This window comes from Podarcis erhardii (genome assembly GCF_964252035.2).
Source record: "Podarcis erhardii genome assembly, chromosome: 2".
NCBI lineage: Eukaryota > Metazoa > Chordata > Lepidosauria > Squamata > Lacertidae > Podarcis > Podarcis erhardii.
In genome coordinates this window covers 45,629,167-45,642,500 of record NC_138498.1, presented here as the reverse complement: position 1 = coordinate 45,642,500, position 13,334 = coordinate 45,629,167, and the positions used below count along the sequence as shown (strand labels likewise).

At 42.8% G+C, this 13,334-nt stretch overlaps 1 protein-coding gene across 4 annotated transcripts in view; it reads left to right on the top strand.

Annotated features, from left to right (window-relative positions):
• The window catches only part of LOC309333344 (phospholipid-transporting ATPase VB-like), a 145,728-nt gene that overhangs the window by 73,685 nt on the left and 58,709 nt on the right, over positions 1-13,334 (top strand). For 3 of the 4 annotated variants that reach the window (XR_014152466.1, XM_081846716.1, XM_081846715.1), the window contains exon 1: positions 4,524-6,012. Coding sequence is in view for 1 of the 4 variants with exons in the window: in XM_081846717.1 (XP_081702843.1) it covers positions 5,870-6,012 (143 nt within the window). In the remaining 3 variants the exon portion in view is untranslated. Of the gene's footprint in view, positions 1-4,523; positions 6,013-13,334 lie in introns of those variants that run through there. The other variant, XM_081846717.1, reaches the window with a different exon arrangement.

Below are 13,334 nucleotides of genomic sequence, written 5' to 3'. Positions count from 1 at the left end.
TTTTCCAGGTCATGTGGCCAGCATGACTGAATCGCTACTGGTGCACGAAGGACTGTGATAAGTGCCAGAGTGCATGGAAATGCCGTTAACCTTCCTGCCACAGCGGTACCTATTTATCTACTTGCACTGGCATGCTTTTGAACTGCTAGGTTGGCAGGAGCTGGGACAGAGCAATGGGAGCTCACCCCGTCGCAGGGATTCAAACTGCCAACCTTCCAATTAGCAAGCCCAAGAGGCTCAGTGGTTTAGACCACAGCGCCACCCAAGTTATTCCATTATACAAATACCTGGCTGTGGTATAAAAAACATCTACAGCCTCCTTGTAAAAACAGTATTCCTTACCACCATCTCCATCCCTCAGCCCAGACATATTGTCTCAAGCAAACAGCTGAGACTTCAAAGTGTTGTTGTTGTTTAGTCATTTAGTCGTGTCCGGCTCTTCATGACCCCATGGACCAGAGCACGCCAGGCACTTCTGTCTTCCACTGCCTCCCGCAGTTTGGTCAAACTCATGCTGGTAGCTTCGAGAACACTATCCAACCATCTCATCCTCTGTCATCCCCTTCTCCCTGTGCCCTCCATCTTTCCCAACATCAGGGTCTTTTCCAGGGAGTCTTCGCTTCTCATGAGGTGGCCAAAGTATTGGAGCCTCAGCTTCACAATCTGTCCTTCCAGTGAGCACTCAGGGCTGATTTCCTTAAGAATGGAGAGGTTTGATCTTCTTGCAGTCCATGGGACTCTCAAGAGTCTTCTCTAGCACCATAATTCAAAACAAAATAAAAAAATTCCCTCCAGTAGCACCTTAAAGACCAACTACTTAGTTGGTCTTTAAGGTGCTACTAGAAGGAATTTTTTTATTTTGTTTTGACTATGGCAGACCAACACGGCTACCTATCTGTAACCATAATTCAAAAGCATCAATTCTTTGGCGATCAGCCTTCTTGATGGTTCAGCTTTCACTTCCTACACTTCAAAGTGTAGTACTTGATAAACAACAGTTTAACTAATCTGTAATGCTAGACCAATGAGAATACAACAAATAGAATAATCAGCTAATGGTAGAGCAGTAAAAACGCAATAGATATAAAAATGATAGTCAACTAATAGAAAACAAAAATGAGCAACATTCCACTTTACTCTTACCCTTCCATCTACCTCAGATGGTCATCTTTAAATGCAGATAAGCCAACCACAGTACCAGCATCATAATTATTTTGATGAGTACCAACATAATAAAGATCTAATTATAGAATTATGGAACTGTTGAGGTGAGACCACAAGAATGATCTAGTCCAACCCCCTGCAATGCTGGAATCTTTCACACAATATGGCTCTCAACTCCACGACCCTGAGATTAAAAGTATTCTATTCTATTCTATTCATAAAGCCAGCTTAAAATGGAACTTCTGCTGTATTTGTGGAAACTAAACCACTATGTCTACCCACTAGTGCACAATTTGGTTGTTCTGTAATGTGACTGGAATTGCAAAGTTGTAAATTCACACAATTCACCCTTATATGGTAAAGGAACGTCTATTCAATAAAGACAACACATTGTTTCTGCATCATTATGTATCACGCATGTGTGCTGGCAGTCACTAATGTGGCACCTACAGACACCAGTGTGTCAGGCAGTGTCTCCTTTGGCACCCATGAAAGGTCTCAGTAAATATACCCTCAAAAATCTAGGTGTGACCTAGATGAAAGTTGAGTTTCTTAAAAAGATACATTTTGCTCCTGCTCCTGCTTAGATTAAAACCATGTAGAGTTTTGCCATTGTAGATTGCATTGTGTCCTTTTATGAGCAGGTGAACTGGTGACATCTTTCTGTTACATACTTTCTATAGTTTGTCCTCTCTGGAATCTTATTTAATTCTTTATTATTATTTTCTTGAAGTGATTTTTTCCCCTTTGTACTGAAGAACATGTCATTTTGAAGTTTAAAGAAAACTTGATTATTGTTATTTCTGCCCCTGGAAATGTTAACAGTTAAAAACTTTCTCCCCAATGGATCCATACAAAGTTGCTTGTTTCAGACCGAAATCTTGCTGTCTCTAAGCCATTTTTATTTACCCAGCATTAATTCCAGTCATCTTTTAGGCCCTAATAGCATTTTCCAGAGCACTGTTACCTGGGCAGGCAGGAATTGTATTTTAACAGGTTATAAATTGGAATCAATATGCTTCTGACTGGAGTTTATCTGAGTTGACTTTATTCTACAAGCAACTATAATTGCCTGCAAAGTAATTTCTAGCTTTCTTGTTCATTTATGTGTATTGGCTGGGCCATAAGGGCCAGGTAAGCATTCAGGCTGTGTGCGGAAGTCACATTAATCAGACACTTTACTGAGTTGTTCTTTACAGTCAGATGTTTTCACTTACAAATGTTACCTTCACAATAATCTGCATACAATCACTAGGGATGCAATCATTTCATACAGTCATCAAGGCTCAGAAAGGCAACTCAACATGGATCCTTTTGTGTGGAGGAAAAAGTAGGAAAGATAAGTATGGTTCCTGAAATAAAGCCATCTTCCATTATTAGAGTGGGTGGGTGTACACAAAGCAGAATTTGTTGTCTCTAGAGTGGGTTGTAGGTATGGGTATTGGCATCTCATCCTACACCAAAGCACTTTTCTTTCCCCTTCTCTAGACACTGAACATCCTCCCAAAATATTTATGAAACCTTTCACACAGAGGGCCACCATGTGCTATTTGGACAGGTGGTTGTGTGGAATAGAAGGTCAGCAATGAGCTGACATTTTGTGTTCTGTGCATGCATGTACACACGTGAGCATCAGAATCAAAATGCATCTGCCTACTCTCTGCCCTACGGAGAGTTTATTTCTGGAAACTGGAAGACCCTGTGATGTGCATTTGGTCACATCCACACCATACATGTAAAGCATATTTCTACCACTTTAACAATCCTGGCTCCCTACCTGAGAGCCATGGGGACTGATGTTTATCCCCTCACAGAGCTACAATTCCCAGAACACTTAACAAATTATAGTTCCCATGATTATTTGGAGGAAGGCATGTGCTTTTAAACGCGTGGTGTGAACTGTTTTAATTTCTGCAACAGATAATTTTATGTTGCTTTTTATTATTTTATGACAACTGCATTTTAACTATTTATTGCTGTAAGCCACACTGAAAACACCATAAGCAAAAAAGCAAGCAGCTAATTGATGGAGGATATGGCTGCAATAGCTACTAGCCATGATGGCTATGCACAGCCTCCAGTGACAGAGGCCATCTGAATTCCAGAACATGAGCAGAGGAGTGTTATTGTGTCCATGTCCTGCTCTTGGGCTTTCCATAAGTTTATGGTTGGCCCCTGTGAGAATGGGCCTTTGGTCTGAATTCACAAAGCTCTTTTTATGTTATTTTTAAAAATTAAAAAATTAGCTCACTGCTTTATGAAGCAGTGTTTGCTCTGGGACAAAAACTGACTCCTGCTGAAATTGAAAAAAATGCTAGCATAGCAGGGGAAGAAGACAAAAGGATGTATTTTAAAAGTATAAGCATGATAGGATTTTTCTTTTAAAGAATTCTGAAGAAAGGGAGATGGAAACATATTGTTGCATGGAACCCCAATCTCCAAGTGGTGTGAGATTCCGGGGGTTCCAGACACTTATCCAAGGTCCATGTTTCCTTTTGGGAATGAGGCACAGCGACGACCATGGTGTTTTTATGACATATAGTTTATTCACACATATATACAACCTGAGGCTACAGTGGAGGAGTTCCCAGCATTAATACCCCAAGAGGGTCTTGTTCCTCCCATAGCTGCAGCCTTGGATTCAAACAGAATCTTCCATCATGCTTTGACCCTCTCTCCAGCTTTCTGCCTTTAGCAGCCTGCAACCATTTTCCCTCTAAGTCACATCACAGCCAACCCAAAAACTCTCCCTCAGACTCTGCTTTTGTCTTCTAAATAACTCTGAGTTCAGGGAGGGAGCCCTCCCATTTGCCATCTAGCACAGACCCCCCCCCCCTCTTTGGCTTTCCTAATGGCTCATCGCCTTCCTTTTGTACTCCTAATTTCCTCATCAGGAAACTGGCCTGGTTTATATTTTAACATTTGCTGAATCCAGAGGTTCAGTGTCTGGAACCCAGAAACCCCTACCACCACAGGGGAGTCTGAAACTCATAGCACAAAGGAGATTGACACCCACAAACTCAACCACAATCAGAAGGCTGGGATTTTAAAGCCCACCAACGGAGTACCAAATACATTGCTGCAGGTCAAGCAGAGGAGCAAGGAGGAGGAGAGCTCATTTTGGGGTCACTTGCTGCTCAGGGCTGGAAAGATGAGAGATATAAAAACCTGGAAGCTGCAGCCTATTCATCTTCTCCCCAAGACAGCTCATGTGCACTCTGCCATTTATAGCATGTGTAGTAGCCCAGAACTTTGTGAAGCAGCAACAAACTGAAAAACAAACCACTCAACCACTCTAGAAAATGTCAGAGCAGCTACATCATGGCTGCATTCCCAGTCTTTGTTTCCATCAGGTCTATTGTCACAATGGCCAAATTGGCAAGTAGAAGATGTGGGCCTGTGTGGATAAATGTAGAATTTGGCACCAAGTGGACTGGTCTCTTCAGCATGGGGCTAGCTCACAATTCTGCCACTCAGGCTTTGTGGACCATGTCAGAGTCACAACAGTAAATTGTCCTATAGCCAGGTTCCCCCAGCACATTATGTATCCATTTTGCCTTTTCCATCTTCTAAATGTGGGCTGGCTTTCATAGAGAGAACACCACATCAGCCAATGCAATACTAACATAAGCTCCTCATGCCTCAAGCTTGGCTGCCTTTGGCTTCCACATGTGTCAGCTGAGCCCAGCAGTTTTGAAATTCATGGGGCTGGCTAACTGCATTGTGCAAAATTGTGAAGCTGGCTTGTTGAACTGTGAGTTTATGGGGGCTTCCAGATAGGGGCTCAGTACTGTAAACAGGTCATTCAGTGATCACAAATGGGTCATTGGCAACAGTTAAAAAGCAAATAAACTGTCCTGTCAGAATTGTTTCCAAAAAGGGTAAATTCAGCTACAGGGAGGGTAGGGTGACAGAATATGGGCTGACATTCTGATGCCAATGACATCATGTGGACTCTGTGGAAAATTTGCATGTTGGAGCATCTCCTGCCCTACAAAAAGCCCCCTTCTGGAAGCACCCCAAGGCACATCCAGACAGCAGTCTTCTCACATTCCATTTTCTTTATCTACTGTCTTCATACATTCTCTATGCACAAGTACTTCTTTCTTTAAGGCTTTTACTTTTTAATGAATGCTACATTTCTTCAATTCATGAAGAAATGAATATGCTACAGTTCAAACCCCAATACATGCGTGTGTGCTTAAAAATAAAGAAAGGAGGGTCAAGAACTTAGTTGGGATCATGAAATAGCTTTTGATAAAAGGACATTAGCTCAGCTCACACAACAGCTGTATAGACGAGGGCCAGGGTGCACCAGGCTGTGCAATGTGGGAAGTGGTAACCGTTTCCTTGATCACAGTTGCATTTTGCCCACTTACTTAGAAGTCAGTTGGTGGATCTGGAAATGTTCCATTTAGATATTCCTTTAACATATTCAAGCATTCACAAAGGCAAACATTCTTTATCTGTACCACAAAAATGTGATATTGCATTCCGATATGTAAAGCAAGTCTTTATCTCCTCACGTTCTTTTTAGCGTCAAGTTCCCTCCACTCTCAAGAAATGTGCCAAAGGACAGGGTGGGGCACACGGTCACTTTATCTCTCTGGCAATTCCAGTTTGTCCAGCTACTAGGGGAATAAACTCCATTACGTATCTTCTGACTTTGCCAATACACTGATTTTTTTCCCTCTTTGTCAATCAGTAAGCTGGGGCTTTGGTGCTGGAAGCCGTGCTGCCTGGTTCATATTCAACCTTTTGGAAAATCTATGTTGCAATCGACACAGAGATATGACACTGGGACACTTCCGGTATATGAGATTGCCAGAGAAGAGATTGGTCAATTGGGTAAGTAATTCTTTTCCAGCCCCAGCCTCACAATTATAATAAACATATTTTTGTTCTTTTCTGTTTGGATTCTGAACTCTCCAATACTTAGGTTTGAGTTAAACGCTTGTCTTTGCATGTAAAGTTCAGTAGATTGTCTTACTATTGGGCTACTGAGTCAAAGCCTGGGGTGGGCTGGGGTTGCTAATAGCCCAGAATGATTGATTAATGTTTTCTCAATGGAAGCTAATAATTTGGAGATATTGGGAATTTTTCTAAATGGTAGCCATTGGAGCTTTGAGAAGGTGGTCTTCCTTCTCTTTTACAACTGAGGGTAAGGGCTGATGTAAACTCTGTGTGTGCAGAAATGGCAGTTTTGAAACAGAGAGACAAAGAGAAGCAAAAAGGAGAAGGAATAAGTAAAAAAAATCTGGAAGAACCATGCCTCTCTGGGTTCGAGAAGCAGTGACTTGTGAAGAGTATGTCTCCTGCATGCCTCCTTTACCTGTGTCCTAGATGTGTTTGTGAATGGACTACAGAAACTTGTCAGAGGAAAAACAAAACAAATTCCTTCCAGTAGCACCTTAAAGACCAACTAAGTCAGTTCTTGGTATGAGCTTTCGTGTGCATGCACACTTCTTCAGATACACTGCAGAGGAAGTTAGATCCCAAGTAGTGGGATCTTCCTCATTGTCAGAGGAAGTTAGATCCCAAGTAGTGGTGACCCAAAACTTCTCTCCACTTGGGGGAGTGCAGAGCATGTAACAATTTGTATTTTTCCACCTGTTGACTTCCATTGCGGATTGTAAGAACTTGATAGTTTGTGGAATTATTTAAAAAATAGATTCAGAAGACCATCTTGGATCCAAAATCATTGATTAATTCCTCCTAGAACATATCAGTTCTGTGACCCATGCTGAGGCTGTGAGAAGATTAAAGGAGTGCTCAGATTCTCTATTTCGCATTCAGTCTTTAGTTAACCAGGATAGTTTGGGTTTGGCAGAAGTTTTTCCTTAGGTGGTATTCTTATCTCACCAGTAGTCTCCCTCTCTTTACCAAAAGGAGTAAAGTAATTATGAACACTAGAATTTGAAAAAGTACCTGCTGGATTATAAGAGTGGGATTGCCTTGTAGTCATCCTCTGAATTGTTTTGGTGTGGTACCATCGAAGAGAAAGCGATAGCAATATCGACTCATATACCGTACTTACTCTGTGATGTTTGTTTTTCTTGTGGCTTTTCCTCCACTTGTTGGCAAACTAGATCTGCCAGAGGCACCCTTGCCAGCCAGAAAAAGTAAAGGAGCATTGAGACAGACTGCAATGCGGAGCATCTGTTTGTGTTGTGGTCCAATACAGAGAGCACACTGTCCCCTAATACATACACAGGAAGCGATGTGCATTCAATTTCTCTTCCCCAATTAGTCCCTCTAAGCTTTGGTCTCTGATCAAATTATATTCCTGGTTTCTTTTCTGGAAATCTGGATGGTGTGAAGTGCAAAACCTTGTGTCTCTAGGCCCCTGACATTTTCACAGACAAAGGCCACCAGCGAGCAGTTCTGCAAATTTAAGTTTTCATTACTCTTAGAAAGGAAGGCACCTTGCAGAACACACACAGTAGATGGAATGAAACAGCCCTTTCAGCTTCTTATTCTGAGCATGCAATCCAGAAAGTTCAGAGAGGCCATATTGCTGCTTTCCTTTTATGAGGTTTGGGGAGACAATGCTCTTGGAGCCTTTCCCCTCCCTCCCCCCACTTCCCATAGCTTTCTTATACCCTTTCACACAATTGACCTTAAACTCTCTATGCCCATGGGCATCCTTGACAAAAGCGAGAGACTAATACGAGAGAATATGAAGCCATTAATTGGGGTGGGGGTTAATAGAAACCCCCACTTTCCCTGCCTTCTCCCAATGGTCTCAATCAAGTGTTCCATCTTTTGACCTTTAGGACTTGCTCTTTATTTGAGATTCCTGAATGTATTAAAAGGGAGCTTTAGCAAATCCTCTGCACAGTCAAAACACCCAGTAGCTGTACTGCCTCTGACAGTGGAGGGTACAACATAGCCATCAGGGTTAAAATATCCTTATATCCTTCCTTGTCCTCCATGAATCTGTCTATCCCCCTTTAAAGCCATCTAAACATCCTTTGGCAGTGACTTGAATAAATTAACTATGCAGAAAAATTCCGCAACAGAATCCTAGCTCCTGGGGAGCAACAGCAGGAGACAGCTATTGCCTTCATGCCTGGCTTGTGGGTTTCCTGGATGCATCTGGCTGATTACTAAATTGCTCACATTTAACTACAGAGGGACTAACGGGAGCCTCTGCTAATGGGAGCCTTTTGTTTTTATTTATATTTTCACTTATGCTTGCGCTCCTTGTCCAAGGTTGCTCACGCACTGACACTTAACAAGAAAAGACAATGAGGAACTGGGTCTTGAATCTTAATTCTGACCTTACTGATTGTGCAGCAGGATACAATTTGTTAAAAATATAAATTAGCTCTCACTGTGTAAATTTCACCACTTTCTAATCTTTCTCTCTAATTTCTATATTGATTGGAATTAATTGCTATTCATGGAGTCACAAGCTCTTGCCTATGACCTTCTAATGATGCTCTCTACTACTTGATGTGAATTTTAACTGCGAGCTGCTTTTCAGCTTTAATTTGCAGCCTAGAAGTGAAGTTTCCATTATCAAAAGCAGTGCGGTTCAATGCTTCGTTTTACATGGCTCAAAAACATAGCATGGCTTGTTTTTAATGTTTAAATCAATGGCGAAGCTCGCTAGGTTTTCCCTGTTCTGTGATATGGCAGGTTATGATGTGTGAGATAAAGTTCCTTGGGAGGGGGGGGTCTTGCGTTCCTGTATAGTCCGCACTTAGCTATCATGGTTAGTAGCCACTGAAGTGTCAGGAGTACAATCCTATACTATCTGCCTTGCATGCAGAAGGTCCCTGGTTTAATCCCTGGCATTTCCAGGTAGGGCTAGGAATGCCCCTTGTCTGAAATCCTGGAAAGTCACCGCTAGGCAGTGTATATAATACTGAATCAGGAGAACCAATGGTCTGATTTGGCACCTGAGTTCCTGTGTATGTTCACTGGTTATAGCAAAAGAATTGATGATTTGAATTATGGTGCTGGAGGAGACTCTTGAGAGTCCCATGGACTGCAAGAAGATCAGACCTCTCCATTCTTAAGGAAATCAGTCCTGAGTGCTCACTGGAAGGACAGATCCTGAAGCTGAGGCTCCAATACTTTGGCCACCTCATGAGAAGAGAAGACTCCCTGGAAAAGACCCTGATGTTGGGAAAGATGGAGGGCACAAGGAGAAGAGGACGACAGAGGACGAGATGGTTGGACAGTGTTCTCGAAGCTACTAGTATGAGTTTGACCAAACTGTGGGAGGCAGCGGAAGACAGGAGTGCCTGGCGTGCTCTGGTCCATGGGGGTCACAAAGAGTCGGACACGACTAAACGACTAAACAACAAAATAGCATGGCAGCCTCATCCTCCATGAATTTATCTAGTCCTTTTTAAAGCTGTTTCGGTGAGAGGCCCTCAACATATATTACATCTAAGTTAACTACCACCTTCAATGACTTTAAAAGAGGCTTGGACAAATTCATGGAGGAGAAAACTATCAATGACCATTAGTCCTGATGGCTATATTTTACCTCCAGTGTTGCTGCGCGCATGTCTTGCTTGCAGGCTTCCCATAGGGATCTGGTTGGCCACTGTGAAAATAAGATGCTGGACTAGATGGGCTGTTTTTATGTTCTCGACAGTGCATTGCGTATCCAGTATATATTGTGCAAAATATTTCTTTTGTATATACCTCACCAAGCAGGGGGTAGCAAGATAAGAGAGAAAGCTCCGTCTGCTATCTCCACACCATTAGTAACTTCATCTGTCTTTATCATGTCACCATGAACTACCCTTCCTCCAAAAGGAGTATAAAGGTAAAGGTAAAGGGACCCCTGACCATTAGGTCCAGTCGTGACTGACTCTGGGGTTGCGGCGCTCATCTCGCTTTACTGGCCGAGGGAGCCGGTGTACAGCTTCCGGGTCATGTGGCCAGCATGACTAAGCCGCTTCTGGCGAACCAGAGCAGCGCACCTTCCCACCAGAGTGGTACCTATTTATCTACTTGCACTTTGACGTGCTTTCAAACTGCTAGGTTGGCAGGAGCAGGGACCGAGCAATGGGAGCTCACCCTGTCGCGGGGATTCGAACCACTGACCTTTTGATCGGCAAGTCCTAGGCTCTGTGGTTTAACCCACAGCGCCGCCACCTAACCTGAAACCACTCAGTTTGCTTTCATTATGTGAAGTTGAAGTATTTTTAGCCAACTGAATCCATATGGGTAAAATCCACTGCTGCCATTCCACAAGCCATCTGCTACCACCAGAGAAGGGGAGGTAATTTTTTATTATTTCCCCTACCCCTGGCAGCCTCCTGCACTTCCTCCCCAAAATCCGTTTCTGCAGGTTGAGGGAATGCTTCAAAATAATGTGGAAGGTGGTAGAGGAGAAAGACAAAATCTACAAAAAGGCCATCCTTTTATTTATTTTCTTTCTTCTGTAATGCAACCAAGGTGGCATACATGAGGTTCCCAGGGTGTCTCCAGTTCAGGAGCTTACCAGGCTCAGACCTTCTTGCTTTCACCAAAGTAGTACCCTCATTTGCCTGAGGCAATAGTCTAGGTCTAGGACAACTGTTTTCTTAGCACATGCCTCTGCTGAATCAACGTTGGATTTCACCTTATGAGACTTTGCTGCGACACGTTTCTTACTCCATTTGACTTTTAATGTTCATTGAGGGATGCCTGTTTACTTTCTAGCCTTCCTTTCCTGGATGCATCCATTTTCATGAGTTATAGGAAATTAGCTGGTGAGATGATAACTATTTAAGCGGAGCAGCAGAACAAATCACACCTGGTTTTTTCTACTCATCTGCTTTAACAGTAAATGCAAATGTATATTTATGCATCATTCATTTCTCTACCCATCCATATCATTGGAATGGAAGCTCCTTTTTGTCAGCGTTGTTGATTTGTGCTTTTCTGCTGTGAACAGGTATATTAAGGTCTTGTTGAAATAAAACCAAATTTTGCAAGTATGTGCATATTCTCATCTGCCCAGCTACTGAATCTTTGAAATAAATCAGAAAAAAAGATAAAAGCATCAACAATATTTCAAGAATTTCAATTTATAACACAGATATCTAAAAGATAATGAGTGGAATTCATGCAACACTTCCTTCTGGCACTGTTCATTAGCCAAGTGAAGTGAGAGTCTCAATTTAATTTGACCATGTGGCATTCTTTTTCTGCTTGTTAGTAGCATGTTAACATCAATGAACATTCAGAAACTGGGTGAAGTTTTGTGCATCTGAAGTTTGAATGTCAGCTCAACTCCTGCATCTGCCACAAGCCTCAAACACAGCAGAAGCTAGGAAGGAAAATCAGCATTCTGCCCAAAAGTTTTGTTCCTCCCTTCTTCTTTTTCATTCTTAAATCATGTTGGGTATTAATAGAATAAAATCAACCTGTGCTCTAGTTAGCTGGAAAGCAAGAAAACCAATCTCTCATATTTCCTTAGCGTGCTTTTCATAGCTAATTTTCTGTGTAAGGAAACAAACAGCTGTGAAACCTAAGGGCATAGGGCAGCTTCACACGCTATGCATTAAGCACTATATTGCTAAGCCAGATGCATGAGAAGTGGAAGGAGAGGCCCATCAGGAAAGTCCCCTTACTCTCCCCTGTCCTTTAAACACTGAAGCCAATTCTTCAGCCTATACTACAGTGGTATCTCTGGTTACAGATGCTTCAGGTTACAGACGCTTCAGGTTACAGACTCCGCTAACCCAGAAATAGTACCACAGGTTAAGAACTTTGCTTCAGGATGAGAACAGAAATTGGGCGGCGGCAGTGGGAGGCCCTATTAGTTAAAGCGGTACCTCAGGTTAAGAACATTTTCAGGTTAAGAATGGACCTCCAGAACGAATTAACCTGAGGTACCACTGTATTCCTGAATAATATCCAAAACAAGCCCTGTATTGAGATGCAATAGAAAAAATATTTCGTTCCCATGGCAATATATCACCAGAGTTATTGCCTTGACATCTGCTGGGAGGGCATTCCACAGGGCAGGTGCCACTACCAAGAAAGCCCTCTGCCTGGTTGCCTGTAACTTGGCTTCTCGCAGTGAGGGAACCGCCAGAAGGCCCTCGGAGCTGGACCTCAGTGTCCTGGCTGGACGACGGGGGTGGCGATTCTGCTTCAGGTATACAGGACCAAAGCCATTTAGGGCTTTAAAGCTCAGCACCAACACTTTGAATTGTGCTCGGAAGCGTACAATGTAATATGCAATCAGGTCCAGCACCCACAAACTCGTAACAATACATTGCTGGAAACCACAGAAGTGGGAAGTGCTGTTGCCCTCAGATCCTGCTTCTAGACTTCCCTTTAGGCATCTGGTTGACCACTGTGAGAAAAAGGTTCTGGACTAACTGAGTCCCTGGCCTGATCCAGCAGGGCTCTTCTTAGGTCTCCCTGAGTAAAAACAGAAAAGCAGTCAGAACCAAAACTCCTCCTCTTCCCCCCTCCCCAACATTTGGTTTCATTTGCTAATATGAGCCAAACAACAGCCAGTGCTGTAGGCTGACAAGCACAACAAACAGCAGACAAAGATATTTAATTAAAGGGATTCCAGATGCAATGAAACACTGAGTTGCTCCTTTGTTCTCTGAGTACATTTTGAATGCCTGTGGTGATGCTCCCTATTCGACAAAACCTTCACCCTGCCCAGTTCCACAGAATGCTTGCTTTTGGCATAGTAACCAGAGAGATTTTATGGGACATAAATGTGTCTAAGTCCCTTTGCAACCTGCATTTGTCTACATAGTAGAGAACAGTGAGCAGACAAAGATAATGCTCAATGTGTATTATAACAACAACAGCAACAGCAACAGCAACAGCAACACTTCGCCTTTTTATGGTGCTTTCGAGTGTTTAAATCACATTCATTATCTAGTGGTAATTTTCACAAGCTTGCAAAGTAAATGAGTATTTTTATCCCCCATATTGCAGAGGAGAGAACTGAGGCTGGGAAATTTCAGCCACTTGGTGAATTCATATCAGAAGCAAAATTTGAACCAGGGTCTTCCGTATTCCTAGCTCAAACTACAGTCCCACTTTCACTTACAGGGCCAGCATCACACTTCATGGGCTTTGGACATAGTGCCACTGATGTCCCCTCCAACCAGGGCAGGGCTCCTGCTTGCCACCATGCACAGGAGCAGGAGCAAGCCCCTCTCCCTAGGCCACCCTATCCAAAATGC